Source organism: Pelobates fuscus, chromosome 2 (genome assembly GCF_036172605.1).
Source record: "Pelobates fuscus isolate aPelFus1 chromosome 2, aPelFus1.pri, whole genome shotgun sequence".
Classification (NCBI taxonomy): domain Eukaryota; kingdom Metazoa; phylum Chordata; class Amphibia; order Anura; family Pelobatidae; genus Pelobates; species Pelobates fuscus.
In genome coordinates, this window is record NC_086318.1 from 395073139 (window position 1) to 395100264 (window position 27126).

A 27126-nucleotide genomic window follows, 5' to 3' on the forward strand; every position below is an offset into this window, starting at 1 on the left:
TGTGTATGAGTGCAGTGTGTGTGTGTGTGTATGAGTGCAGTGTGTGTGTGTGTGTATGAGTGCAGTGTGTGTGTGTGTGTATGAGTGCAGTGTGTGTGTGTGTGTATGAGTGCAGTGTGTGTATGAGTGCAGTGTGTGTATGAGTGCAGTGTGTGTGTGTGTATGAGTGCAGTGTGTGTGTGTGTATGAGTGCAGTGTGTGTGTGCGTGTATGAGTGCAGTGTGTGTGTGTGTATGAGTGCAGTGTGTGTGTGTATGAGTGCAGTGTGTGTGTATGAGTGCAGTGTGTGTGTGTATGAATGCAGTGTGTGTGTGTGTGTGTATGAATGCAGTGTGTGTGTGTGTGTATGAATGCAGTGTGTGTGTGTATGAGTGCAGTGTGTGTGTGTGTGTGTATGAGTGCAGTGTGTGTGTGTGTGTGTATGAGTGCAGTGTGTGTGTGTGTGTGTATGAGTGCAGTGTGTGTGTATGAGTGCAGTGTGTGTGTGTGTATGAGTGCAGTGTGTGTGTGTATGAGTGCAGTGTGTGTGTGTATGAGTGCAGTGTGTGTGTGTGTGTATGAGTGCAGTGTGTGTGTGTGTGTATGAGTGCAGTGTGTGTGTGTATGAGTGCAGTGTGTGTATGAGTGCAGTGTGTGTATGAGTGCAGTGTGTGTATGAGTGCAGTGTGTGTGTGTGTGTGTGTGTGTGTATGAGTGCAGTGTGTGTGTGTGTGTATGAGTGCAGTGTGTGTATGAGTGCAGTGTGTGTGTGTATGAGTGCAGTGTGTGTGTGTGTATGAGTGCAGTGTGTGTGTGTGTGTATGAGTGCAGTGTGTGTGTGTGTATGAGTGCAGTGTGTGTGTGTATGAGTGCAGTGTGTGTGTGTGTATGAGTGCAGTGTGTGTGTGTATGAGTGCAGTGTGTGTGTGTATGAGTGCAGTGTGTGTGTATGAGTGCAGTGTGTGTGTGTGTGTATGAGTGCAGTGTGTGTGTGTATGAGTGCAGTGTGTGTGTGTGTGTATGAATGCAGTGTGTGTGTGTATGAATGCAGTGTGTGTGTGTGTATGAATGCAGTGTGTGTGTGTGTATGAGTGCAGTGTGTGTGTGTATGAGTGCAGTGTGTGTGTGTGTATGAGTGCAGTGTGTGTGTGTATGAGTGCAGTGTGTGTGTGTGTATGAGTGCAGTGTGTGTATGAGTGCAGTGTGTGTATGAGTGCAGTGTGTGTATGAGTGCAGTGTGTGTGTGTGTATGAGTGCAGTGTGTGTGTGTGTGTATGAGTGCAGTGTGTGTGTGTATGAGTGCAGTGTGTGTGTGTATGAGTGCAGTGTGTGTGTGTATGAGTGCAGTGTGTGTATGGGTGCAGTGTGTGTATGGGTGCAGTGTGTGTATGAGTGCAGTGTGTGTATGAGTGCAGTGTGTGTGTGTATGAGTGCAGTGTGTGTGTGTATGAGTGCAGAGTCTGTGTGTATGAGTGCACTGTGTGTGTGTATGAGTGCAGTGTGTGTGTGTGTATGAGTGCAGTGTGTGTGTGTGTATGAGTGCAGTGTGTGTGTGTGTATGAGTGCAGTGTGTGTGTGTATGAATGCAGTGTGTGTGTGTATGAATGCAGTGTGTGTGTGTGTGTGTGTATGAGTGCAGTGTGTGTGTGTGTGTGTATGAGTGCAGTGTGTGTGTGTATATGAGTGCAGTGTGTGTGTGTATATGAGTGCAGTGTGTGTGTGTGTGTGTATATGAGTGCAGTGTGTGTGTGTGTGTGTATATGAGTGCAGTGTGTGTGTGTGTGTATATGAGTGCAGTGTGTGTGTGTGTGTGTATATGAGTGCAGTGTGTGTGTGTGTATATGAGTGCAGTGTGTGTGTGTGTATGAGTGCAGTGTGTGTGTGTGTATGAGTGCAGTGTGTGTGTGTGTATGAGTGCAGTGTGTGTGTGTATGAGTGCACTGTGTGTGTGTATGAGTGCACTGTGTGTGTGTATGAGTGCACTGTGTGTGTGTATGAGTGCACTGTGTGTGTGTATGAGTGCACTGTGTGTGTGTATGAGTGCACTGTGTGTGTGTATGAGTGCACTGTGTGTGTGTATGAGTGCACTGTGTGTGTGTATGAGTGCAGTGTGTGTATGAGTGCACTGTGTGTGTGTATGAGTGCAGTGTGTGTATGAGTGCAGTGTGTGTGTATGAGTGCAGTGTGTGTGTATGAGTGCAGTGTGTGTATGAGTGCAGTGTGTGTGTATGAGTGCAGTGTGTGTGTGTGTATGAGTGCAGTGTGTGTGTGTGTATGAGTGCAGTGTGTGTGTGTGTATGAGTGCAGTGTGTGTGTGTATGAGTGCAGTGTGTGTGTGTATGAGTGCAGTGTGTGTGTGTGTATGAGTGCAGTGTGTGTGTGTATGAGTGCAGTGTGTGTGTGTGTGTGTGTGTGTGTGTGTGTGTGTGTGTGTGTGTGTGTGTGTGTTGCAGAGCCTTGGCGGGGGTGGGCAATTATTATTTAATTTCATTATTATTATTATTATTATTAATAATATATATTTTTTTCGTCCCCCCTCCCTGCTTGATACATGGCTCTCCTTCCCTGGTGGTCCAGCATTGGCAGTTCAGTGGGGGGGGGCTGTGGGGGCTGGCAGAGAGCTTACTTACATGTAAATTGCCATAATACAGACTATTGACTCGAGTATAAGCCGAGTTGGGGTTTTTCAGCACAAAAAATGTGCTGAAAAACTCGGCTTATACTCGGTATATATATAAAAAACAAAACAAAAAACACTTACCGTATATATACTCGAGTATAAGCCGACCCGAATATAAGCCGAGGCCCCTAATTTTACCCCAAAAAACTGGGAAAACTTATTGACTCGAGTATAAGACTAGGGTGGGAAATGCAGCAGCTGCTGGTAAATTTCTAAATAAAATTAGATCCTTAAAAAATTATATTAATTGAATATTTATTTAGTGTGTGTATATAATGAATGCAGTGTGTATATGAGTGCAGTGTGTATATGAGTGCAGTGTGTATGAATGCAGTGTGTGTATGAGAATGCAGTGTGTGTATGAGAATGCAGTGTGTGTGTATGAGAATGCTGTGTGTATGAGTGCAGTGTGTGTGTATGAGAATGGTGTGTATGAGTGCAGTGTGTGTGTATGAGAATGGTGTGTATGAGTGCAGTGTGTGTGTATGAGAATGGTGTGTATGAGTGCAGTGTGTGTGTATGAGAATGGTGTGTATGAGTGCAGTGTGTGTGTATGAGAATGGTGTGTATGAGTGTAGTGTGTGTGTATGAGTGCAGTGTGTGTGTATGAGTGCAGTGTGTGTGTGTGAGTGCAGTGTGTGTGTGTGAGTGCAGTGTGTGTGTGTGAGTGCAGTGTGTGTGTGAGTGCAGTGTGTGTGTGAGTGCAGTGTGTGTGTGAGTGCAGTGTGTGTATGAGTGCAGTGTGTGTATGAATGCAGTGTGTGTATGAATGCAGTGTGTATGAGTGCAGTGTGTATGAGTGCAGTGTGTATGAGTGCAGTGTGTATGAGTGCAGTGTGTATGAGTGCAGTGTGTATGAGTGCAGTGTGTATGAGTGCAGTGTGTGTGTATGAATGCAGTGTGTGTGTGTGTATGAATGCAGTGTGTGTGTGTGTATGAATGCAGTGTGTGTGTATGAATGCAGTGTGTGTGCATGAATGCAGTGTGTGTGCATGAATGCAGTGTGTGTGCATGAATGCAGTGTGTGTGCATGAATGCAGTGTGTGTGCATGAATGCAGTGTGTGTGTGTGTGTGTAATGCAGAGTGTGATGCAGAGCCTTGGTGGGGGGTGGGCATTTTTATTTTTTAATTATTTTAATATTTTTTTGCTTCATTACATTTTTTTATTATTATTATTTTTTTATTTTATTATTTTTTATTTTATTATTATTTTTATTTTATTATTTTTTTATTTTTATTTTTTTTATTATTAATATATATATACATTTTTTTCGTCCCCCCTCCCTGCTTGCTAGCTGGCCAGGGAGGGGGGCTCTCCTTCCCTGGTGGTCCAGTGGATGGGCACTGTGTAGGAGGGGGCTGTGGGGGCTGCAGAGAGATGTTACTTACCTTTCCTGCAGCTCCTGTCAGCTCTCTCCTCCTCCGCCGGTCCATTCAGCTCTTCTGTCAGCTCACAGTGTAAATCTCGCGAGAGCCGCGGCTCTCGCGAGATTTACACTGGGAGCTGACCGAGGTGCTGAACGGACCGGCGGAGGAGGAGAGAGCTGACAGGAGCTGCAGGAAAGGTAAGTAACATATTTCTGCAGCCCCCACAGCCCCTGTCTGTATTATGGCAATGCAAATTGCCATAATACAGACAATTGACTCGAGTATAAGCCGAGTTGGGGTTTTTCAGCACAAAAAATGTGCTGAAAAACTCGGCTTATACTCGAGTATATACGGTATTCTCATGCACTTATCTCTATATTATTGTGCACGTCCATTTATACCCTTGATTTAATATTTTTGGATAAACTTTGAAAAAGATTTAATGTTTGTAAAAAATAAATAATATTTTTATATATATTTCTATTTTTTTAGATTTTAATAAATATAATTTGAAAAGCTTATCCACAAATATTTCTATTACCTACATAAATCTATCTAATGATCTATATTAGGATATAACTTCTCCTATAATGTGCAAGCAGCTGCATCAAATCACTGTGTCGAGTAACTGACCTGTTAGAATGATGCCTATGAACATCCACACACAGAGAAAGATATTCCCGGCTTGGGGATTGTAGTCCGTCGTAAGCCTCCCTTGAGCTAAAGTGAATAAAATTCCAAATATCTGAAAGAGAACAGACAATCCTGCATTGAATCAGGCAGACAGCTTGGTAAAGAGGCACAACTTGTATTGATATAAAGATTAGAGCAGATATCCCATGCAAAATGCCTAATTCAACTCTTCAACAAAGTGATCCCTGAAGTGTAAAGGACAGCTTAGTGAACTAGTCCCCCTTGGCAAAACTAAACATTTCATTTGTTTGCTAATTAAGCCGTTGCTGAAATACAGGACAATATTTTTTTTTAGTTTACAAGGTTTTCCAAAATGTTTGGAGATTTGAGCTTGAGTTAATCATGAGGTAGAGCTAAGCCAAAATAATGTATCTTGGATTCCTTTACCTGCACAACCTCCCCTTTCACCTCCCTATTCCCCCCCTTAGAACAGCTGTCCATGCACTCCTCAACAGGTCTTTCAGGATTGTTTACCACAGTGAGAATTCAAAGTGAATTTAACATTTAAGGCCAGACTAGCTCAACTGAAAGTATAGTTGACGTAGAGCATTTTTCTGGATCGTCTATTTTGATCTTAATTTTGGAAATTCACTTTGAATTCTTACTTAAGTGAATAATCTTGTTTATCTTTGCATGATTCCCATCTTTGCAGGAGCTCCAATGGCTTCCTCTCCACAACTGATCGAATTTTAAATGCCTCACTGATTATTAAAAGAAAGAAGAGTCGGTCTACAATCCTTCAATCCTTGTTCTTTAAGCCATAGTGTCCAGTTACCTGTGCAGATGCATTGAGCAGTCCTGAAGAAGTACCCTCAGATTCCGGGTAAGTGATCTCCACTGCAAACTCAAACCCAAGGGGAAGGTACCCAGTCATAAAGAAACTAAAGAAAAAAATAAAATATTAAAAATTTAAAATTCACAAAGGTATAATGGAGGACATTATAACTTGCTGGAACAGATCTCGATAACAGTAATTGCTATTAAAACAAAACAAAAAAAACCAAAATACATTTATTTTATAAAATACTAACAAAAAGGAAGGCATGCTCCAAACTTAGTTGTTCTTTCTTCCTAGGTGTCAAGTCACAACTCTCCAACTAGTGTTCGACTACACCACACAACACTGCCTTTATCCTACAACACCTGGAAAGGCACATAGGTCTTTCCTTAAAGGGATACTCTAAGCATTAAAACAACTTTAGCTTAATGAAGCAGGTTTTTGTGTACAGATCATGCCTCTTAAGTGTCACTGCTCAATTCATTGCCATTTAGGAGTTAACTAACTTTTGTTTCTGTCCATGTAGCCCTAGCCCCACCTCCCCTGGATATAGACTCTCAGAGCCAGTATGACAAAAATTGTTTCATTTTCAATCAGATGTTAATTGCTTTAGAAGTTATCTCCTGTTGTATACATTGAACCTTAATCACACACAGGAGGCTCCTGCAGTGTCTACCAAGTTAGTAACAGAGCAGGAGATAATACATTCTAAATTAAACAGAATGTGCAATAAAGAAAGCGTAAACATTAGATGACTCTTTACAGGAAGTGTTTAGGACAGCTGTGCACATTACATGCATGAAGGTGTGACTAGGGCTGCATAAACAAAGTGATATAACTCCTTAATGGCAGAGATTTGAGCAATGAGACTACAGGGGCATGATGTACACACGAAAACTGCTTCATTAAGCTAAAGTTGTTGTGGTGCCCATAGTGTCCCTATGCCATAATCCGCAATAGGAACAAGCAGCAAATTACTATTTTCCCATGACCGATTGCTTTAGCTAAATTTTAAATGGATTTAAATGTATTAGCAGGAGTCCAAAGGAATGCCGCTATTTTGTGTTGTTTAAACTGTGGTCATTATAAGAAACAAGAAAAAGAAATACATCCCTCTCAATCTACAAACTGCACTCTAAAATCTCCATTATATGAACTATATAGTTCATAGAAACATAGAATGTGACGGCAGATAAGAACCATTCGGCCCATCTAGTCTGCCCAGTTTTCTAAATACTTTCATTAGTCCCTGGGCTTATCTTATAGTTAGGATAGCCTTATGCCTATCCCACGCATGCTTAAACTCCTTTACTGTGTTAACCTCTACCACTTCAGCTGGAAGGCTATTCCATGCATCCACTACCCTCTCAGTAAAGTAATACTTCCTGATATTATTTTTAAACCTTTGTCCCTCTAATTTAAGACTATGTCCTCTTGTTGTGGTAGTTTTTCTTCTTTTAAATATAGTCTCCTCCTTTACTGTGTTGATTCCCTTTATGTATTTAAATGTTTCTATCATATCCCCCCGTCTCGTCTTTCCTCCAAGCTATACATGTTAAGATCCTTTAACCTTTCTTGGTAAGTTTTATCCTGCAATCCATGAACCAGTTTAGTAGCCCTTCTTTGAACTCTCTCCAAGGTATCACTATCCTTTTGAAGATGGGGTCTCCAGTACTGTGTACAGTACTCCAAGTGAGGTCTCACCAGTGTTCTGTACAATGGCATGAGCACTTCCCTCTTTCTACTGCTAATACCTCTCCCTATACAACCAAGCATTCTGCTAGCATTTCCTGCTGCTCTATTACAATGTCTGCCTACCTTTAAGTCATCAGAAATAATCACCCCTAAATCCCTTTCCTCAGATGTTGAGGTTAGGACTCTATCAAATATTCTGTACTCTACCCTTGGGTTTTTACGTCCAAGATGCATTATCTTGCACTTATCCACATTAAATGTCAGTTGCCACAACTCTGACCATTTTTCTAGTTTACCTAAATCATTTTCCATTTGGCTTATCCCTCCTGGAACATCAACCCTGTTACATATCTTAGTATCATCCGCAAAAAGACACACCTTACCATCAAGACCTTCTGCAATATCACTAATAAAAATATTAAAGAGAATGGGTCCAAGTACAGATCCCTGAGGTACCCCACTGGTGACAAGCCCAAGCTTCGAATATACTCCATTGACTACAACCCTCTGTTGCCTGTCACTCAGCCACTGCCTTACCCATTCAACAATATTGGAATCCAAACTCAAAGATTGTAGTTTATTGATAAGCCTTCTATGTGCAACAGTGTCAAAAGCCTTACTGAAATCTAGGTAAGCAATGTCTACTGCACCACCCTGATCTATAATTTTAGTTACCCAATCAAAAAAATCAATAAGATTAGTTTGGCATGATCTCCCTGAAGTAAACCCATGTTGTCTCTGATCTTGAAATCCATGTGTTTTTAGATGTTCAACAATCCTATCCTTTAACATGGTTTCCATCACTTTCCCCACTACTGAAGTAAGGCTTACTGGCCTATAGTTGCCCGACTCCTCCCTATTACCTTTCTTGTGAATGGGCACAACATTCGCTAACTTCCAATCTTCTGGGACTACTCCTGTTATCAATGATTGGTTAAATAAATCTGTTAATGGTTTTGCTAGTACACCACTAAGCTCTTTTAATAGCTTTGGGTGTATTCCATCAGGTCCCATTGACTTATTTGTCTTTACTTTTGACAGTTGAAATAGAACCTCTTCCTCTGTAAACTCACGTGTAATAAATGACTAATTTATCCTTTTTCTTAACTGAGGTCCCTTTCCTTCATTTTCATCTGTAAATACCGAACAAAAATATTCATTGAGGCAGTCAGCTAGACCTTTATCCTCATCTACATACCTTCCTTCTTTTGTTTTTAATCTAACTAATCCTTGTTTTACTTTTCTTTTCTCATTTATGTATCTAAAAAAAGTTTTGTCCCCCTTTTTTACTGACTGTGCTATTTTCTCTTCTGTGTGTGATTTGGAAGCTCTTATAACTTGTTTAGCCTCTTTCTGCCTAATCTTATAGGTCATTCTGTCTTCCTCTGTTTCATCTCATTGAAACGGTTATAGAACCTGGAGTTCTTTGGTGCTTAGAGGTTTCTCTATAAAATGAGTTTATTGGAAATGGCGATCCAATGATTACCAGAGAATTCAGCTGATTGGAATCTTAAACTAGTGATTGCTACATTAGTAGCAGGCTCCTCGATCACGGACCAAGATACAGAAATACTGTGTTTATAAGAAATCAGGTATATTGTGCCTTGCTTACCCAAGGACGCCTCCGGTTACAAATACAACAACGATATTTCCAAGATCCAAAGTGAAGGTGAATACCAGCATACAGATAAAGGATAGTATGTAAACAACCAATGTTGTTTGTCTGTATAAGGATATAGAGAAAGCAAACATGTTAGAAAGCCAAACACAGAATGTTAAATTTTTTACTACAGTCATATAAACTCCAGGAAAGGATTACCTGCACGCTCACAATTAATCTAACAATGCCTAGCATGCTGCCGTGTGCCAGATATTGCACAATTCTACTCTAGGAATGAAGGTATGTACAGGCAAACATCCGCTTAAAAAAAAAATAAGGAAGGTAGGTAGAATTTAATTAATTTGCCAGTGATATCTTTAAGATGTTTACAATTATATTTTCTGACTTGGCAGAACTGGATGTGGTAATACACTAAGAAAACGGCAAAAATGAAAATCTGATAAATTGATGTCCAGGAAGCACAAATACACGCTATGACGTACAAGTAAAGGGACACTAAACTGAACATTAAAACAACTTTAGCTTAGTAGAGTGGATTGTGGTGTATAGATACTATTCCTGCTATCTAACTGCTCAATTTTCTGCCATTTATCAGTTAAAGCACTTTGTGTATGCAGCCCTAGTCACACCTCCCTGTATGCAACAAACAGTCTCCCTGTAAAGAGTCATCTAATGTTTACACTTTCTTTATTGCACATTATGTTTAATTTAGAATTTATATCCTGTTACTAGTCTGCTAGACCCTACAGGAGCCTCCTGTGTGTGATTAAAGTTCAATTTACACAAGAGGAGATAAAAACTTCTAAAGCAAGTTAACATCTGATTAACATCTTTTTTGTGCACACATTCTGTTTAAATGGACACTATAGGCACCCAGACCACTTCATCTCAAATGAGTACTGTGATGTAAATCATTGCAGTTTGAGAAGCTACCAGACAGCCACTAGAGGCGCTTCTGGGGTTTACCAGACTCAGAGTCCCTTAAACAACGCTGGATGTCCTCACACTATGAATGAGAATATTCAGCGTCAGTGAAATCCCCATGGAAACCATTGATTCTATGCTTTCCTAATGTACCCGCAGCACATGCGCATCTGGCCCCCCTGCCCTGCCAGATGATGTCAGAGGCGGCAGAGCATCGACCCAGCACAGAGACACATCGGTGCTGGAAACAGGTAGCAAAGAAAGGTTTTTTTTATTTTTATTTTTAACCATTTATGTTCCACAGGGAGAGTGGGGACCCAGATGGCACGATAGTGTTAGGAATTCAACTTTGTATTCCTAAGAGTATAGACTTCCTTTAAAGGGACACTATAATATATATCATGCACCTGGTTTCATTTTGTGATTTATCTCCTTTAGGGCAGAGAATTGAGCAGTGATGTTATATGGGTCTGTAAATGTAAGTCAGAATACACTGTGTGCATATTGCCTCATTATCTGCTACATAATATTTACTGGAAACAAACATGGTTCATACTAAAGTAAAAATTACAGCAATTCAATGTGAATTTCACATTTAAGGCCTAAGTAGCCAAAGAACTGAAAGCACAGATAGCGGACTTGGAGAATTTTTCTAGTTTTGCTATTACGGTCTTAAATTCTCACTTTAGTGAATAACCACAAAATTGTTCCAAATTTAAAAATGGCCACGCTTGCCCAATATTTATTCTTATTAAATAAATAATAAAGAAAACCCTGATAGATGGATAGGAAGTCAAAATAAACAGAGAGCAATACCGGCAGTTATATTGCATAATTGTACGGGCAGCTGGTATCAGACGCACTGGTGAACATTTAATCTTCTATTAAGTAAGACAACGTCTGTTTGACTTAATTAAAAGCAATTACTTTGTTGTTCCTAGTCCTCAAGAGCCGGACACATGTATGTGCAGTTACAGGAATACAGTAACTGGTTAATCACACCAATTACCTGAGCAGAGAAAGCTTTCAAATTAAAAAAAATAAAAAAAATAAAAAATTCAAGTTGTACTTACTTGTAGGTTTTAGAATAATCCAGCCACAGGCCGCAGATAATGGAGCCAATCATTCCTGCGATAACCAATGTTAGGCCAATCCTGCCAGCATTAACTTCTTCTCCCTATGTAAAGATTACGTATTTATACTAAATGGATTTCATGTGATCGTAATAAAAAAGGAATTAAAGTGATCGTCCTCGTTTCGAGCCACAACATACAATGGTTCTTTTAATGAGCATATTGCCTGAGAAATAATTTTGTAAAGTATTTATACCAAGAGTGTAACAACTATTATTGAAAACATGCCAAACACTGGGCCATAAAGAAGAACTGTGGCCACCGTCCCCATCATGTGCCACCTCCAACTCCTGAAAAGAACTGTGGCAACGGATTTCTTATTACAGGAAATGCAGCCCACTGACCGTTCAGCCAGGTTCTCCTTCACCGTAATAAGATCACTCCCCACAGTAGAAGGTGCAGGCTCCCAATTCTCTCAATCGAGAGTAAATAGAAACTTGGTTGCCAGTTATGAGGTCAGGTACATTATTAGTTGGTTTCCCTTGATTGACCAGATCTTTACCTTCCTATCTTTCTGTGAGAACTTTGGTCCTATACAAAAAGGAGAACACTCGTTGATTAAATGGGTTTCACAAACCTTCAAACATCAGTAAGCAATACCCGATTTCCAGTTTCTTGGGGAAGAATGCCCTACACCATTCAAACTAAAACAATTTGCTTTGGCTTTACCCAGAGCTTCGGGTGTATCTAATTATTCCTATTGCACCAACAATGAAGTCATTTGCAGTCTACCTATTCAGTAGTCAAATTTCACCGAGCTCTCGATTTCCAAGATGTATTTGAAAGGGCTTTTCTTTTCATCTAAAAAATGTCAGAGACTTTTAAATAATCGGGTTTCTGTTTTGTAATGAGAATCTTTATGACAAGAACGTGGCAAACGGATTTGTATCATGACAGACCTGCTATATATCCCAAAATAAAGGATTATATATGTCGTGTTCTGCAAGTGGGCCCTTATGGTTTCCCAAAAGCAAACAACACTGTACTCTTTAAAGGTTAATGGCTCAACTGGTGCCAGTCCTTCTGGTGTAACAATGTATATATTTGAGCTTAAAACACTTTGCCAAACAGTGTGATAGAAAAGCTTACAATAAAGGGAAAGTTGAGACATGACATGACATCCTTTATGCTGTCAGCATGTTAGACTAAGCCAAGCTATTGCCCAACAAGTATGAAACCGGTTATTTTCCCAGAAATCAACTTGAAACGATTCCAGGGACATAGCAAAATACTTGAAAAAGTCCTTGGCTTACATGGCGCAAGATCATTTAAATAAAAACATTTTTAAAGTAAAGTAAATTGGCACTAGAACCATTGCATGATGCAAGAATATCACATATATAAATATTTAGGCTACTCTCAGAAGTCTTGCTATCAGAAATAGATCAGATATTATAATGCTGAGTACAAGTAGAGGAAATAAGTATTTAAAAGACCCCCAGAGAGTTGAGATTCAATCTGAACACTCTGTTAACTACCAATGAGCTTTATTACCATTACAATATTATGGGGGATGGGATGGTGAGGGGAGTCGTGTAATTAAACATAAAATATTAGGAATGACTAAATTGGGAAAATTGATGGATACTGACCTCATAATGAAATGTAATCATTTGATTTAATAGTGTGGACACAGAATAGAAACATCCAGTCATAATCCCTGCAATAAAAAAAAAACAAAAAAGAAAAAGAAACGAGATTATCCCCTAAGTAAATATTATTTCACATCAGGACACAGCTAGAAGGAGAGTTTTTGTTTTTTCCTGGATGCATCAATTGCACATTGATAAGGTCAATGAGAAACAATTGAATTTAAATGTTTTCAATGAAAAACTCTCGATCAATGCATTGTTCAGTGATTGTTAATAATTGGAGAAACCTTTAATTATTAATGCAAGGCATAGCTGATTTTCTGGCTTAGTTAATGCACATAAAACAAGGAAGAAATAAAACAAATGTGTTTAATAGAACTGACTTTTTTTTTGCTTTTACTACAATGTAATTAGTTTGTATATCATTTCAGCCAAGATATACTTTCGTTACAGGCAGTTAACACATGCCAGCACTCCACACAAACACAGATGTGCATTCACATACACTGACACTTAGCACAATTAGAATAATAGCCAATTTTAAAAAACTAACACATGATATAATAAATTCCCCTCTATTATTATTACTGGTATTTTTATAGCGCCAACATATTCCATAGCGCTTTACAATATTATCAAAGGGGGAGATTTAACAATAAATGAGACCATTACAAAAACTTACAGGAACAATAGGTTGAAGAGGACCCTGCACAAACCAGTTTACAGTCTATAGGAGGTGGGTGTAAAACACAACAGGACAGGAGGTAGCAATCAAATAAGGTGGGAGTGAAGCAGAGCTGGAGGAGAGAATAAGAGAATAGAGTGCTGCCCTTTAGGAGAGAACAAGAGACAGGTATGTGAGGTAGAGGTTACTCTGGGAGGCCATAAGCTTTCCTAAAGAGATGGGTTTCTTAAATGATTGAAGACTAGGGGAGAGCGTGATGGTCATAGGCAGGTTATTCCAAAAGGAAAGGAGTCATCCGCGAGAAGTCCTGCAAGCGTGTGTTGGCCATACGGGTGCGAGCAGCGAATAGGAGAAGGTCATGGGCAGAGCGGAGAGACCGAGAAGGGGCATACCTGCAGATCAGTGAAGATATAAGAGGGGCTAGAATTGTTCAGTGCTTTATAGGTATGGGTTAGCACCTTGAATTGACTCCTATAGGATACAGGAAGCCAATGTAAGGACTGACAGAGGGGAGAGGTGTAATAAAAGAAGAAAAAACAAAACACTTATTAATTTTACCTGTTTTCCGAACCTCTTCGAATCATTTATTAAGCTTTTAATGCCACCCACCTCTTTCCTTTTGTTAAATTTGCATGGGCTACTACTTTTCTCACATCTCTCATCTTACCCTCCGCAGACAATCTCATTTTCATACCAATTTTGGATCCCCCATCCTAAAAACCAACAAACAGGACTCCTCCAGTTCTTATTGGACGGACCACTCTATATTTATAGTGCATCTCCAAACCTTATTTTACCTTCATATTTTTTTGACAATCTTTATTTTAGGAGGCGTTTTGATATACGAGGTCTTAGACAAAAAAATAATAGAGAAACATGAAAGATGTAAACAGTGTCACCACTGGGAAAAAATATATAAATAAAAAAGGTAGAGAGTTACTAAACATCTATTCAGTCGTCAGATTGTGTAGTCATCAGACACAACTGTGATTTCACTGGAGGTTTAGAACTATGCAACTGCAGGTCTTCACTATTCCTGAGTGAGGGAAAGAAAGATCTCCAAAAAATGCAGAGAGGGCAGAGAGAAATAGGGGAGGTAATGGGAAGGAGGGGAGATCTTGTTCAGTCTGTAGTCCCCTGAGTCACACTGAGGAAAAGACCAACAAATATGTAAAAAGAGTCCCTGTCACCCCCACAGTGTCAGCATAGAGCAGGGACTGATGGGGCAAACTTATTCAATGCCACTACGGTCCTGTACCACCACATTATCAAGTTGCAATTCATTTCCTACATATTTGTGTCTATAGAAGACTTGTGTACCAACAGGAACATGACTTCCCACTGTTTGTCCGAAAACGTCTTCCCATGGTCACTCTTGCGAGTGGCTGTGAACCACAGGGGTGGAATCTGCACAGCATTCAAGATAAGACTGTACAAGAAGCAAATGCCCCACTCTGTTGTTCCCTTGTGAGGCATAACTGCTCAAGACTTGTAAGTGGTCTATGCAAGTTATAGTGTCCCTTCAACTTATTGGATCCCTCCTTTACTTTGACGCACTTTATTCCTTAGACTTATTAGATCACCCCACTGTTCTAAAATGGGTGCCCTCATGAAAGGAATAGAGGGGAGCTCAACATGTTGGCCCTCACCCTTTTCCAGAATAAACATATAACTATTTTTGAAAACACTACAGCATTTGTCTGCAAATCATGACAAGAGTTGCTGCGTTAGACAGTAGAACACACTGGCCTTGCAGTATGCATTCACAGGGTTTGTAACGAGAGTAATGGTGTTTTGTGGTAGTAGTGAGCAAGTATCATTATTATTAGTCTGAGGTAACTGTTTGGGACTTCCTACAACAAAATCACAATGCAGTCACTTTCTGGGACCAGTCACATTAACCTTTCAAATCTGTTGACCGTTCATTACGCCCATTGCAAGCTGCTCTGAGGAGAAAAATATAATAACACGAGAAGGTGGTTTCTTGTAGACATATTCTGTTTAAACTTACCATAACTGACCAATAGGAGTATGAAGGGGACATTCTTAAAGAGATTCAGTATGGAGACTTTGTAGGAGTAATCGTCAGGAGAATTATCCTGCAGAACTGCTTGAGACTGGCTGGGAGGGACCTTTGGCTTCTCTTTGAAAACTGTAAGGAAATCGAGTTTGTTAACAGATCAGCTCTTTCATATCTTAAAAATGACACCATCAAAAATACAATTATCGATGATTAAATGATAAAGGAACTCTAGGGCTCCATCTAATGAAACCTAAACTGGTCACTTAAAGGGACACTGCAAATGTATAGGAAAAACAAAACACCAAACTACTTCAGCTTCAATACCAACTATTTTTGTGTGCATTTCCTACAATGCCTCCACCCTCAGTCCAACCCAGTCTTTGCACCATTACTGAATGGCATCCCTGGAGGAGGGTAAACGGAGCCCAGCTACAAATCTAGCAGTCAATCCATGCTGATTGGCTGTTCATCCCTTCTACTTCATGCTGATTGGCTGCTCATTTTGCTTCCTCTAGCTGCCACAAGCATCTCACTCAGCTTTTTCTGTTGCGGTTCTGCAACCCATAGACACACAGTGCAGTAGCACTGAACTATGTACTTTTTCACAACCAAGCCTACTGTCACAGTCATCTAGGGGAATAAAGTGGACTGAATCAATAATATATGCAGTTCCTCTAGAACCAGTGAATCTAGATTAGACCACTCCCTGGAAATGAGCCATTAAAAGGGCAATAAACACAACAATTGCAGAAGTGACACGGTTTAACACTTTAAGACTTATTCTTTTACGTTTTACAAAAGGAATTATTTAACAATTTGTATGAAGCATTAAGTAAGTGATAACAGTCACAGAGTACATATTCATCAAAGAATACAAATCTTGACAACTGGTATGAACCTTATATTAAGAGATAGACCATGTTTGAGGTACAGTACATTAATAAGATTGTTTAATCAAGGGATTATAAAAGCCAAGAAACGGTAACTTACAGTTCAAGTAAACGCGTTTTGGTGATGGGAGACTTTCCAGGTTACGCAGTTCGAAGTTTATCCTACAGATCAGGGCTCAGTAACCTATACCATGTGAGGTGCCTTAGCATGGCACAAAAGGTTGCCAGACCCAATCAGGCAGTGGAGATCTAAGGACCTCCCCTGGAGCTGACCTAACAGGGGTCCAAGTGGAACTTCTTCAGATATCGACTAGTTCCAAACTGACATTCAGACCTGGCGGTGATTACAGTAGTTGGTAAAGGTCAGTCCTCCATTTACTAATTGCAGCTTTTGGAGGACGTGACAGCTGACCACTTATCCCCAGCAACTGTGAAAGGGAATCTGTGCTGGAGGAGAGAAGCCTTCAGCAGTCAGTGTAGCCCGTGTCCCTAACCCGTAAATGGCCAGCAGGGTCGCCAGTGGAGCCCACGGAGGTTACCTACACATGTAAAGTGGCTGAACCCCCTCTCCCCCCCCCCCAAAAAAAAGTTCTATAAAATAGTCCAAACACAAACACACACACACAAAGCCCAAACACAACACCACCAACAACCCACATACACTAAGACAACCTCAGAAGCAGCCTCCTATAGCAATACCCCAAGCAGCCAACCTCCCCTCCTCCCCCCCTCCCACACACACACCAAACAGCAGCAATTCCATAAACAGCCCACACAACATGACACACGACAAACTACTCATGCACATAAACAATACATGCCACATCTGCACAAATACAATCCTACAAAGCCACTGCAGTCCCCCCATACATAGCACAAGCAGAATATGGTAGCATACAAACATTGTAATTTAAAAAAAAAAAAAAAAAAAAAAAATAGGAACAGTATGCCAAGGGAGTTTAAAGACTTGGTTTGGCACAGGGCTATTAAAAAGAACCATGCCAAAGTACACATGTACTGTAATAAAATAAAATAAAAATAAAAAAAGCTATTACAGAGATCAATGGTACAGAGGGAAGCTTCCAGAGACTGATCAGGCTGACTCAACCCTTGTCTGAGAAGACAATGTGTTCCGCCATTTACTCTTTTTATTGAGGTCTTAATCGGGTCTTTACACGTTCAGTAGCAAATTTATCTCATAAATACATATCTAAAAGGGAAGACATGCACACAGACGCACAAATTGTCAGTCTTAATTTACAATGGGTGATTGTTCTTCTTTATTGCTAATCAGTAAGAATGTATTTATTTTTTAAACAAACTGTTTTTCTCCCAATCCCAGCCTTTCTGTCCTACAACCCAAAACCCTTGGCTGTGCCCAAAAAAAGCACACCTTAGTGCAAGAAAGAATAGTACGCACCAGACAATTCCTGGTTTGATATAAAACTTAATGTGAATCTTACTTTGAGTTAGTTTATTTTTGCATATATTTGAATGTACTACCTACATTATTTAAAATGGATGAAGAATGGGCACGAGCAGCAAGAGGAGCCCCCGGTACTGGCTTTTGAGTTTGTCATTTCACTGTTCCTGTACTAGTAAGGCAATTTCAAAACATGCCTCCATTCTGAAGAATATTAGTCTTGTTGGATTAGATCTGAAGGGATTCTACAGCTGTCATCATACAGCATTATTCTCTTTACGGAGGACTTGTTTGACCGTATGCTCATGGCCCCTCAGTCACAATCCTCAGACACCTTAGGGGCTGTAAGTAATATATTTATTTTCAAGAAGGGTCATAAACAAAAAGCAGCCTTTCACAAGCATATCAAAACAAAAAATGAAAACACATATCACAATAAATTACCCTATTTTAAACACATTCTATATCATACAATAAAATGTATGCAAAGAAAAAAATTATAACCCCAAGAAAAACTAAAGTACTTTTTTCTTGGGCGTGCTTATCTACTGCTTCCTTACATCAAGCGGTCTGCTAGAAGGTGGGATAAACAGGAATGAAGATCAAAGCCACATAATCTCTCAAAATATATTGAAATTTAAATTGATTAGATCTACAGACTTCATCTGGAGAATGTCTTGTAATGCTTCACTCAGATATGTACATTATCAATCTCCCAAACTTCTCCTCCCCCCCCCCCCACGCAGAAATAAAATAAAAATCACTACACTTCTAAACAGTACACAAATACTCTCTGTACAAAAAAAAAAAAACTTTCAAATAATGCAAATTTGTTACTGTGCCTGGAGTACTCCTATAACTTTACCAAAAGTACCATCAACAATATATTAGATACATATGTGGGAGAATAGGAAGAAAACAGGGACACTAATCGGAGCTATTTCTTTCCAGACAACAAGAGACTAACCCAGATACAAGGATTAATGAACATGTCAATCAGTCTGGAGATTAACTCACATTAGCAGATTAAATGAATGCACATACAAAAAAGAAAAATGTATAAAGAAAAAAACAAAAGAAAACTAGTTTTTTGTGGACTGCCTTTATCCTCATATACACAATGAACACCCACACAAAGAAAAAAAAGAAAAAAAAAAGCAGTGGAGTGTTTCAGAATGCAATAAATCGGTAATCTTGTAGAAAACCCTCTAAAGTGAATAATTTCACCAATTTCCCATGTTTGTGTGTGCTCAAATATGGATAGTTTTTGCAGAAACAAACACATATGCAGCACTTATTTTAGGAGAAGCAAGCCAAGTCTATAGATGTCTAAGAGTAAAAGGTAAGATTAGTTCATAAATGGCTAGTGAGTCGGCTTTCTATTTATTGAGTAAATTATTCAAAAGAAACAGTAAAAGAAACAGTAGCAGTAATCAAATCAGATCCCGTTTATTTGTAACTCCTCCGCCAAAAATAAAAAAAGTGCAGTATGCCATCAAAAAATATCGACATCTTCTACACTATGATCCAATGCTCAAGGAGCATACTACTAAAAACACCCACGATCATATATATAGGGGGATGTAAAGAATACGCCAGTCATAAGCAATTTTAAACATCCATCAAAAGAAAATCATTTCCTAAACAGTAATAGGGGTTTTATGGATGTGGAAGTTGTTTGGCAGGGAAACCAAAAGTAAAAAGAGGCATATAAGCAATATAAAAAAATTTGCCAAAGATCAATTAAAAAAAAAAAAAAAAATTTAATTTATGTTGAAATGCCCCTGCAACATGCTATATATTGGGAGAACTATTAGATGCCTACATATTAATGTATCAGAACACGTTAGGAATATTAAGAAAGATGTCGAAACACAGTGTCTCCCAACCTTTCAAAACACACCACAATCAAAACCCACAAGATCTCACTTTCTGTGCACTTAAATATGTTAAAACAAATTTGAGGGAGATTTCAACAGAAAATTGGCACTGAAGAAATGAAATTTATTTTTAATTTTAATACATTAGCCCCCACCCCATGGTTTGAACTTAGATTTCAAACTATGCCATTTCTTAACTTAAAGGGACACTATAGTCACCAGAACAACTTATTGAATTTGTTTTAGTGTGTAGAATCTTTTTGCTGTTAACACTGTCTTTTCAGAGAAAATGCAGTGTTTACATTACAGCCTCGTGATAACTTCACTGGCCACTCCTCAGATGGCTGCTAGAGATCCTTCCTGGGTCATGACTGCCTAAAATGCATCCAAACACTCAGTGTCTCCTCCCTCTGCATGCAGACACTGAACTTTCCTCATAGAGATTCATTGACTCAATTCATCCCTATGAGGAGATGCTGATTGGCCAGGGCTGTGTTGTGCTGGCTCTGCCCCTGATCTTTGTCAGTCTCAGCCAATCCTATGGGGAAGCATTGTGATTGGATCAGGCCACCACTTCTCCTGTGAGTTGAATATTCTTCACCCACACTTTCTACTATAGTCTATATCATCTGCACTATTGTACTGTTTTGTATTCTTTATAGATGTGTACTTGCTACCCATCAACTGTATTTACCTGCCTACTCTATCATCCAGGTATTTTAGAGCTCCACATACATACATATATATTTATTTTGTGTGTTTGATTTCAGTGTGGGGTTAAGGGGATCCCTCTCATAAGTGTTGAGCCAAGTTTCATCCATTGTATTTTTTTGTATTTGGATTCTATCAGTATACTGCCTAGCATTTATACAATGTATATATTTCACAGTACACAGACTGGTGCATTTTTGCGTCTTTTGGTTCAACCGAATAGTTTTTCACAAAATTACTAAATGGGCAAGATTTGTCTGAACCGATACACTATATGGATGAATCCCGAATCGACCGATAACATATTTTTCTGAACTAAATCATCATCACCATCTCAGTATTTAGCACCGACCTTACAATTTAAACATAAGACGAAATTATAGGAACAGACAAAAAAATTTAATAAAAAAAACAGGGAACTATACATTCATAATAAACCCAGAGTAACTCTGAGCAATGTACAGATATTCACAGCATGGCTGTAAAAATATAAAACTAGGGAATGCTGGAAATGTTTGATCCATTCTATTTCTGACAAGACTTTAAAGAAAAGTACAAACATCCCATGTATTTGCAGCTCACACTAAAACCATGACTCTCAACATGAAATAGCTAAGAGCTCACAGACATCTAAGAGGCTCTGTGGAATCCCGCAGGGCGTATTCAGCGGCCAAGTTAGATCACTGCCTGGAGTCGTGTATTTACATTGGGTTCCTTACAAGAAGGATTTCTGGCTGACCTCATGGCAGGTGAGATTGCTTAGCAAGGCAGCATGATACTGCACAATTATACTCTGTGTGTCTTCTACACACCCTGATAGAGCAAAACGTCCAACAACTGCTAGGCATTTTAGAGAAATTAATTAAATAGGCAAGGTGACAGCATTGCAACCAAAACAGGACTTTGTTTCACTGCAATTCAGGTTATAGAGATTAAATCTCATTATTTTCATAGGACCTGCAGGACTTTTAATAGGTAACACTTTTATGAAGCTACAATTCCATATTCATCCCACATTGAACAGATTCAAATCACTTAACACTACACACCTGGGATATTGGTTAAAGAAGGTGATTAGAGCATCCATCACACGGCACTAAATGACCTTCTAATAGCAGGGACACAGGTGGCCCTAACCCTCTCCTGTACTCTATTTACACAACATGGGACTGGCCTGGTAAGCCATGTCAAAACAGGTAACGTATGAAAATGCTTCGACATTCCTCCTAGAGCAGTGATGGCTAGCCACCATACTCTAGATGTAAAAGAACTACAGTTCCCATAAGTCTATGCCATCACAAAGTAAAGTAGAGCATCACTATACTTTAAAAATGTACTGGGCAATCCAATGAGAAGAGAACTTTCCTCTGTATTTGATTATTCCATTGGGAAGGAATACGCGATTAACAAGTGCACAGTATGTATCCAGCTATTTACATTATTGGGCAGATTTACAAGCAGTTGAGAGGGTACGGGGAATCATTTCAGATACACCAGAGATTGAAAGGTGTCGAAAATATTAGAACAGTTATAAGGCTGAATATAGATTGTAAAGACTGGGTGCATGGAAAGCAGTTTATTAGTGATTCTTACAGAGTGGATTGTATTGCAAAGTTATATGCATTATACAGAATATGCATGCAATACTTATTTATAAGTTACTCCTGCAGTTCCTAGGTTCTGATCCAGCTCACATGATTAATCTGGAAACCGAAGTCATACCCTAATCTCAGAGCGAAATAAATGGGAGAAGCACCATATATACTTGCAGTGCCTTCTCCATCAGTAATGGGGGCCATTTGTCCATTACAATACATCAATAATGGTTTTCTGAGGCTAGGATAGACAACCTTCATCAATCCAGATGTTGTGAACTACATCTCCCCTGATGCTTTGCCTGCATTATACCTGTAAGAGCATTATGAGAGATGTAGTCTACAAACTCTGGAGTGCCGGAGGTTGCCTACCCCTGTTTTTAGGCGTGCATACTAGAATGTACAGCTTTGTGTACACCGCCACGTCAGGAACGCCAGAGAGACAAAGGCATATGAAAGACAAAACTAAAAAAACATATGCAAGAAAATGTTCACAAACACAGTACACTGTCAGCTAGTATTTGTAATGTTCCTTTAAGACAACCATATGGAATACTATGCATGCATAACAGAGCTCTGGTCCCATTTACACACACTTTCTCATAATGGCAATAAAAGAAATGAATCTACTTGACAGTAATAGGATTAGACACTAACCTGCTATGGTCAGGATGAACAGAAAAGTGGACACAGCAGCTGTACCATAGAACATAATGCTGATGTTATGTCCTGTAAATTCAACGTTATTGTCTACTTTTGGGACCAACACAGGAGGTAGAAGGAAACCAATAGCTGTACCTAACTGGAAAAACAAAATGATACGATTAAAATAAACAAGGAAGGAAGGAATCATATTGCAGCTATAAAAATAAATAACAAAAAACGAGGGCTTCTTTTTTGGATTAGAGTGTAAACCCATGTTTACAAATATTAAAAGTTACTTGCCACTTCATGCCTGAAGGGTCAATGTAACACTCTCCAGGGTTACATTTTCACTTGCAGAGGGCTAGTGGAAATTTTGAGCCCTGCTAATATTTACTGCAACAAAGTCCTCACAAAGGGGGAGAGGGACATCTACGGCATCAGGCCTCATTTTTAAGATGCCAATTCTTGGTTAGCCAGGGCCTTTTTACACACACACATAAAACTACATTCCAGGGTGGTTTAATATTCACTTAGATTATCAGCTCTTGTAATTAGATCAATTATTTGTTAAACTAAGAATTGTGTAGATTTCACTAGGACATCACAAATGTTAGGTTGGAACAGTCAGCTATAAAGCGGAGATGAATAATTATTTCAATTTGATAATGTTGGCCTAAAATGGTCATACGAATAAACTCAGAGTTAAAATGCATCTTCTCTTCCTTTATACTGTGTGTTTTGAAGCTGAGCCAAAACATACAGTCTCAGGTTAGTAACTAAGAACTATTTACTGATGCAAGGATGTGTACAGTATATAGCAGTCAGTACACATGACAGCAATGTGTGTGACATAAGACATTGTTAGCATATTTCCCTTTGAGCTCTGTTTCAATTGTTGCACTAAGATGGTCTATTTAACGTGACAGAAATGACATAAGTTCTTTGGCGAGGGCCATAATCACAAGGAAACGCGTAGCTAAAAAGTTGTTTCTTTATGCAAATATTTACACTTACTGAGTATCAACCAAGTATAAACTTCCTCTATGCTTGTGAAAAGAATCGGAGGACTATTCCTTACAGGCATGTATATAGAATGTTGGAATGGACATGGCTACATGATTGTAAGAAGTAAACTTTACCACTTTATAAAAGCAGATCAATACTTTCACTAGTATTGTGTGTGGATATTTTTTTCATGTACCAAACGCAGACTTCTTCAAATTTAAACTTGGGCAATTATATGCCTACAGCTGCTGTGATACAACTCTCGACAGTGCCCATCAGAAAAATGATCTGCATTTATACAGCGCCAGCATAGTCTGCGGCGCTTTACAATTGTACTGAAGGGGTAGGAAGGAAACATTAACAAATTACAAATGTTAACAAGAAACCAGAGGTTACTAAGGGCCCAGCTCAAAAGAACTTATAATTTTGAATGTAAGCTAAAACTTCCCACAGTAGAAAATGGATTGTTCTAAGATTTCTTAATATCAGAAAGCTAACTGTAGGCACTCCAGCTGTTAAACAATACAATATACTACTGGAGCGCCAACGGTGATCCATCAATGATTTCAGTAACATTACCCGTTTACAGTTACACAATGATTAGAATGCTAGTGTGTTATTATTATTGGTATTTATATAGCGCTAACTTATTCTGCAGTACTTCACTCTATATGTTATAACAACTATTGGCCTGTAACACACTCACCACCCCTTTGGCGCATACACACCATGCCATGGAGAAGCCCCTTGATGCCGTATATGCCTTATACCCACATGACCCAATATATAAATACCTGATTGCCCAGCACAGCAGTGGCACATGCTGTTGACACTTCCTTTGGTCCAAACCACACAGATGCCACCCTGGAGGGCAAGCCTAGGATAAAGATTTGGGCCACAGAGCAGACAAACTGGGCGAACATGGTGACCCCAAATAAATCCGGCCTGACACTGGCACATTTAAACCAAGCCCCCAGGCAGTTCAGCCCCGAACCCAGCAGGGCAGTGACCCTAAGCCCCTTCTTGTCCAGTAGCCAGGTGGCAGGGAAGATGAGGGGCACATAGACCAGCATATAGACCATAGAGAGCCAGTCTATCTTATCAGAGCTCAGCCCATAGAAGTCAGTGAAGACATTGGTGATGATGCTGTACTGGATCCACTGGAAGGCATTGACCAGGGAGTACAGGCTGAACACCCCCAGGATGGCAAACCTCCTGTAAAACAGCCGGGTCTCCAGGGGCTTCTGTTGGCCTGACAGCATGGCTTCCCTCTCATCTGGGCTTCTGGGGGCCCCACCTTGCTGCAGGTCCCCATTGGTGGTGTAAGTGGGCAGCTCATGGTCTGGGCTCCTGGGGGCCACATTGGTGGTGTAAGTGGGCAGTTCATGGTCTGGGCTCCTGGGGGCCACATTGGTGGTGTAAGTGGGCAGCTCATGGTCTGGGCTCCTGGGGGCCACATTGGTGGTGTAAGTGGGCAGCTCATGGTCTGGGCTCCTGGGGGCCCCATCCAGCTCAGGCTGTGTGTCCTTGGGGGCCAGCCCGGCCAGGTGATGGATGTCCCCGTTGCTGCTGGTCTCGGACGCTGACATGTCCTGCTGGCCCGGGATGTGGCCGTTGTGGTGAGGGCTGTTGGTGGATACCATGCTGTGTGAGTGAGTGTGGCGCTGATAAGGAATCACCGTGTCGGACCCGGCATGACAGGGCTCACGCCGCACACTCCGCCGCCTAATGAATGAGCCGGCACACGGTGACCAATCAGAGCGAACGTGTCATTCCGGCAGCCAATCAGAGACAGGGAGGAGACCCCCTATTGCTATAACTCGCCCCTGGCTAAGGCAGAGCGACAAAGACACCAGCCCCGCCCCTCTGGCGGGCGTGGCTAAGGTGAGATGTGGGCGGGGCGGAAGTGAGGCGCGTGGCTTTCCTGCGGCATCCTGGCGACGGGTCTGTCCTGGTTAACCCCTTACTGGCCAGAGCCCACCCATTAACCCCTTACTGGCCAGAGCCCACCCATTAACCCCTTACCGGCCAGAGCCCACCCATTAACCCCTTACCGGGCAGAGCCTACCCATTAACCCCTTACCGGCCAGAGCCCACCCATTAACCCTTTACTGGCCAGAGCCCACCCATTAACCCTTTACTGGCCAGAGCCCACCCATTAACCCTTTACTGGCCAGAGCCCACCTTTAACCCCTTTACTGGGCAGAGCCCACTTATTAACCTTTTAATTGCCAGAGCTCACTCATTAGCCCTTTACTGGACAGAGCTCCCCATTAACCCTGTACTGGGCGAGGCTGTTCAGATACAGATAACGGGCTGCTGTAGAGTGGGGTTAATGCACTGTGACTGTGAGGGTGTTTTAATAAAGGATTCAGTAAGAGACTGATTGTAAGGGGTTTCCATCACTTCTCATGAAATTACATTGAATAAAACATAAACCCACCATTTAGAACTCACGTTGGCTTTTTTTATCTGAGTCTCAAAGGCGCAAAAAGGGCGGAGATTTTAACAATGACTGACACATGGACCTTGCTAGTTGGGGGCTTTGGAGGCTGAAGCACCTAAATTTCTTCAGCTCTGGATCTCCCCAGTAGGTGAAGGGGGCAGGAGAACAGTATTATTATTTCAATTATTCTTTATCATATCTCTTAACGTTGGTGTCCTGTGAAGCAACACAGTGTGTGGGGTAAAAGGGGGCAAACCAGTGATGTGAATTGTTTCACAGGTGCATTCTACTATTGCTGATACCCTCCCCCCACCCCCAAAAAATGCATGCCAAGCTGCTCGCCAATTAAGCAGGCCAGCACACCAATGGTGAACCATGCATATTGTTTCAGCGTGGTCTTAGAGCCCTGAGCATTGAGCAAACACGTCTAAAGATATGCGCACACCACGCTTTATGGGGACAGTTACCTGGTACCCCCAAGGTGACTGTCAGCAGAAGGTGATGGGTAACCGTTTTTGTTTTTTTCGGGGTATCCTTATAAGCTAGGTAGCGTGACGGTCGCATTGAACACCTGGCTGTGCAGTATATGCTTGTTTCTTGGCTGTGCTCTCATGGAGATCATGGGGAGCATCAGCAGCACAATGTTCATAGATAGAGAGGACGGGATACGACATAAAAAGATGGGGACAGGTCATAGCTTATTCACACCCGTTAGTGATCATTGAGTTTTCCTTTGGGCTCAAGCCCCACATATTTTTAAGATCTAGATTGACAGGGAGCGAAAATGAAAGTTCCCAGTTCCCAAATAGTGCTACATTCAGCACTGTGGATTTCCACATTTCACTTTATATTTTACACCTCACCAAACAAAGTATTGAAAACCATGGGAACTCAAGTTTTAACTTTAAGAGAGCTCTGGTGATTGACAAGGGCAAAGTAATGACTTTCATACACGCTCACACCCACACAAGGGTACATACTAAAGTATGAATTGTCAGAAATGCCAAGTAAATTTCAAATCTGTCAAAACAGACAAATTGGAAAAAAAAAATCGCCCAGTCAGCTATGTTTTCAGTTTTGTTATTGTGGCTTTAACCCCTTAAGGACACACGTCATGATTCCCTTTTATTCCAGAAGTTTGGTCCTTAAGGGGTTAAAATCTGAATTTCACTTTAAATTCTCAACAATGCATACTTTAGTGAAAATGTCTGATATTATCATACATGGATACACATTGTCGGGCACGCGGACTGTATAAGGAGAAGCCCCATGAGGTTTGATGGAGCGAAGTGGGTGGTAAGTATAGCGCTCGCGCTAGGGGTTAAATGCAGGTTAGGGTTAATTGCAAGACAGCTCGCA

General features: G+C 40.5%; 1 protein-coding gene across 1 annotated transcript in view; it reads right to left on the minus strand.

The window, feature by feature from the left end:
- Nucleotides 1-25131, minus strand: part of FLVCR1 (FLVCR choline and heme transporter 1) — a 43601-nt gene extending 18470 nt beyond the window's left edge. Inside the window, exons 1-8 of the mRNA XM_063441438.1 lie at nucleotides 24116-25131; nucleotides 22329-22473; nucleotides 15161-15301; nucleotides 12465-12532; nucleotides 10813-10916; nucleotides 8807-8917; nucleotides 5497-5602; nucleotides 4662-4773 (exon numbers count right to left, since the gene is read on the minus strand). Of these exons, the coding sequence (XP_063297508.1) occupies nucleotides 4662-4773; nucleotides 5497-5602; nucleotides 8807-8917; nucleotides 10813-10916; nucleotides 12465-12532; nucleotides 15161-15301; nucleotides 22329-22473; nucleotides 24116-24964 (1636 nt within the window). The 5' untranslated portion in view covers nucleotides 24965-25131. The remainder of the gene's footprint in view (nucleotides 1-4661; nucleotides 4774-5496; nucleotides 5603-8806; nucleotides 8918-10812; nucleotides 10917-12464; nucleotides 12533-15160; nucleotides 15302-22328; nucleotides 22474-24115) is intronic.
- Nucleotides 25132-27126: the final 1995 nt, after the last annotated feature.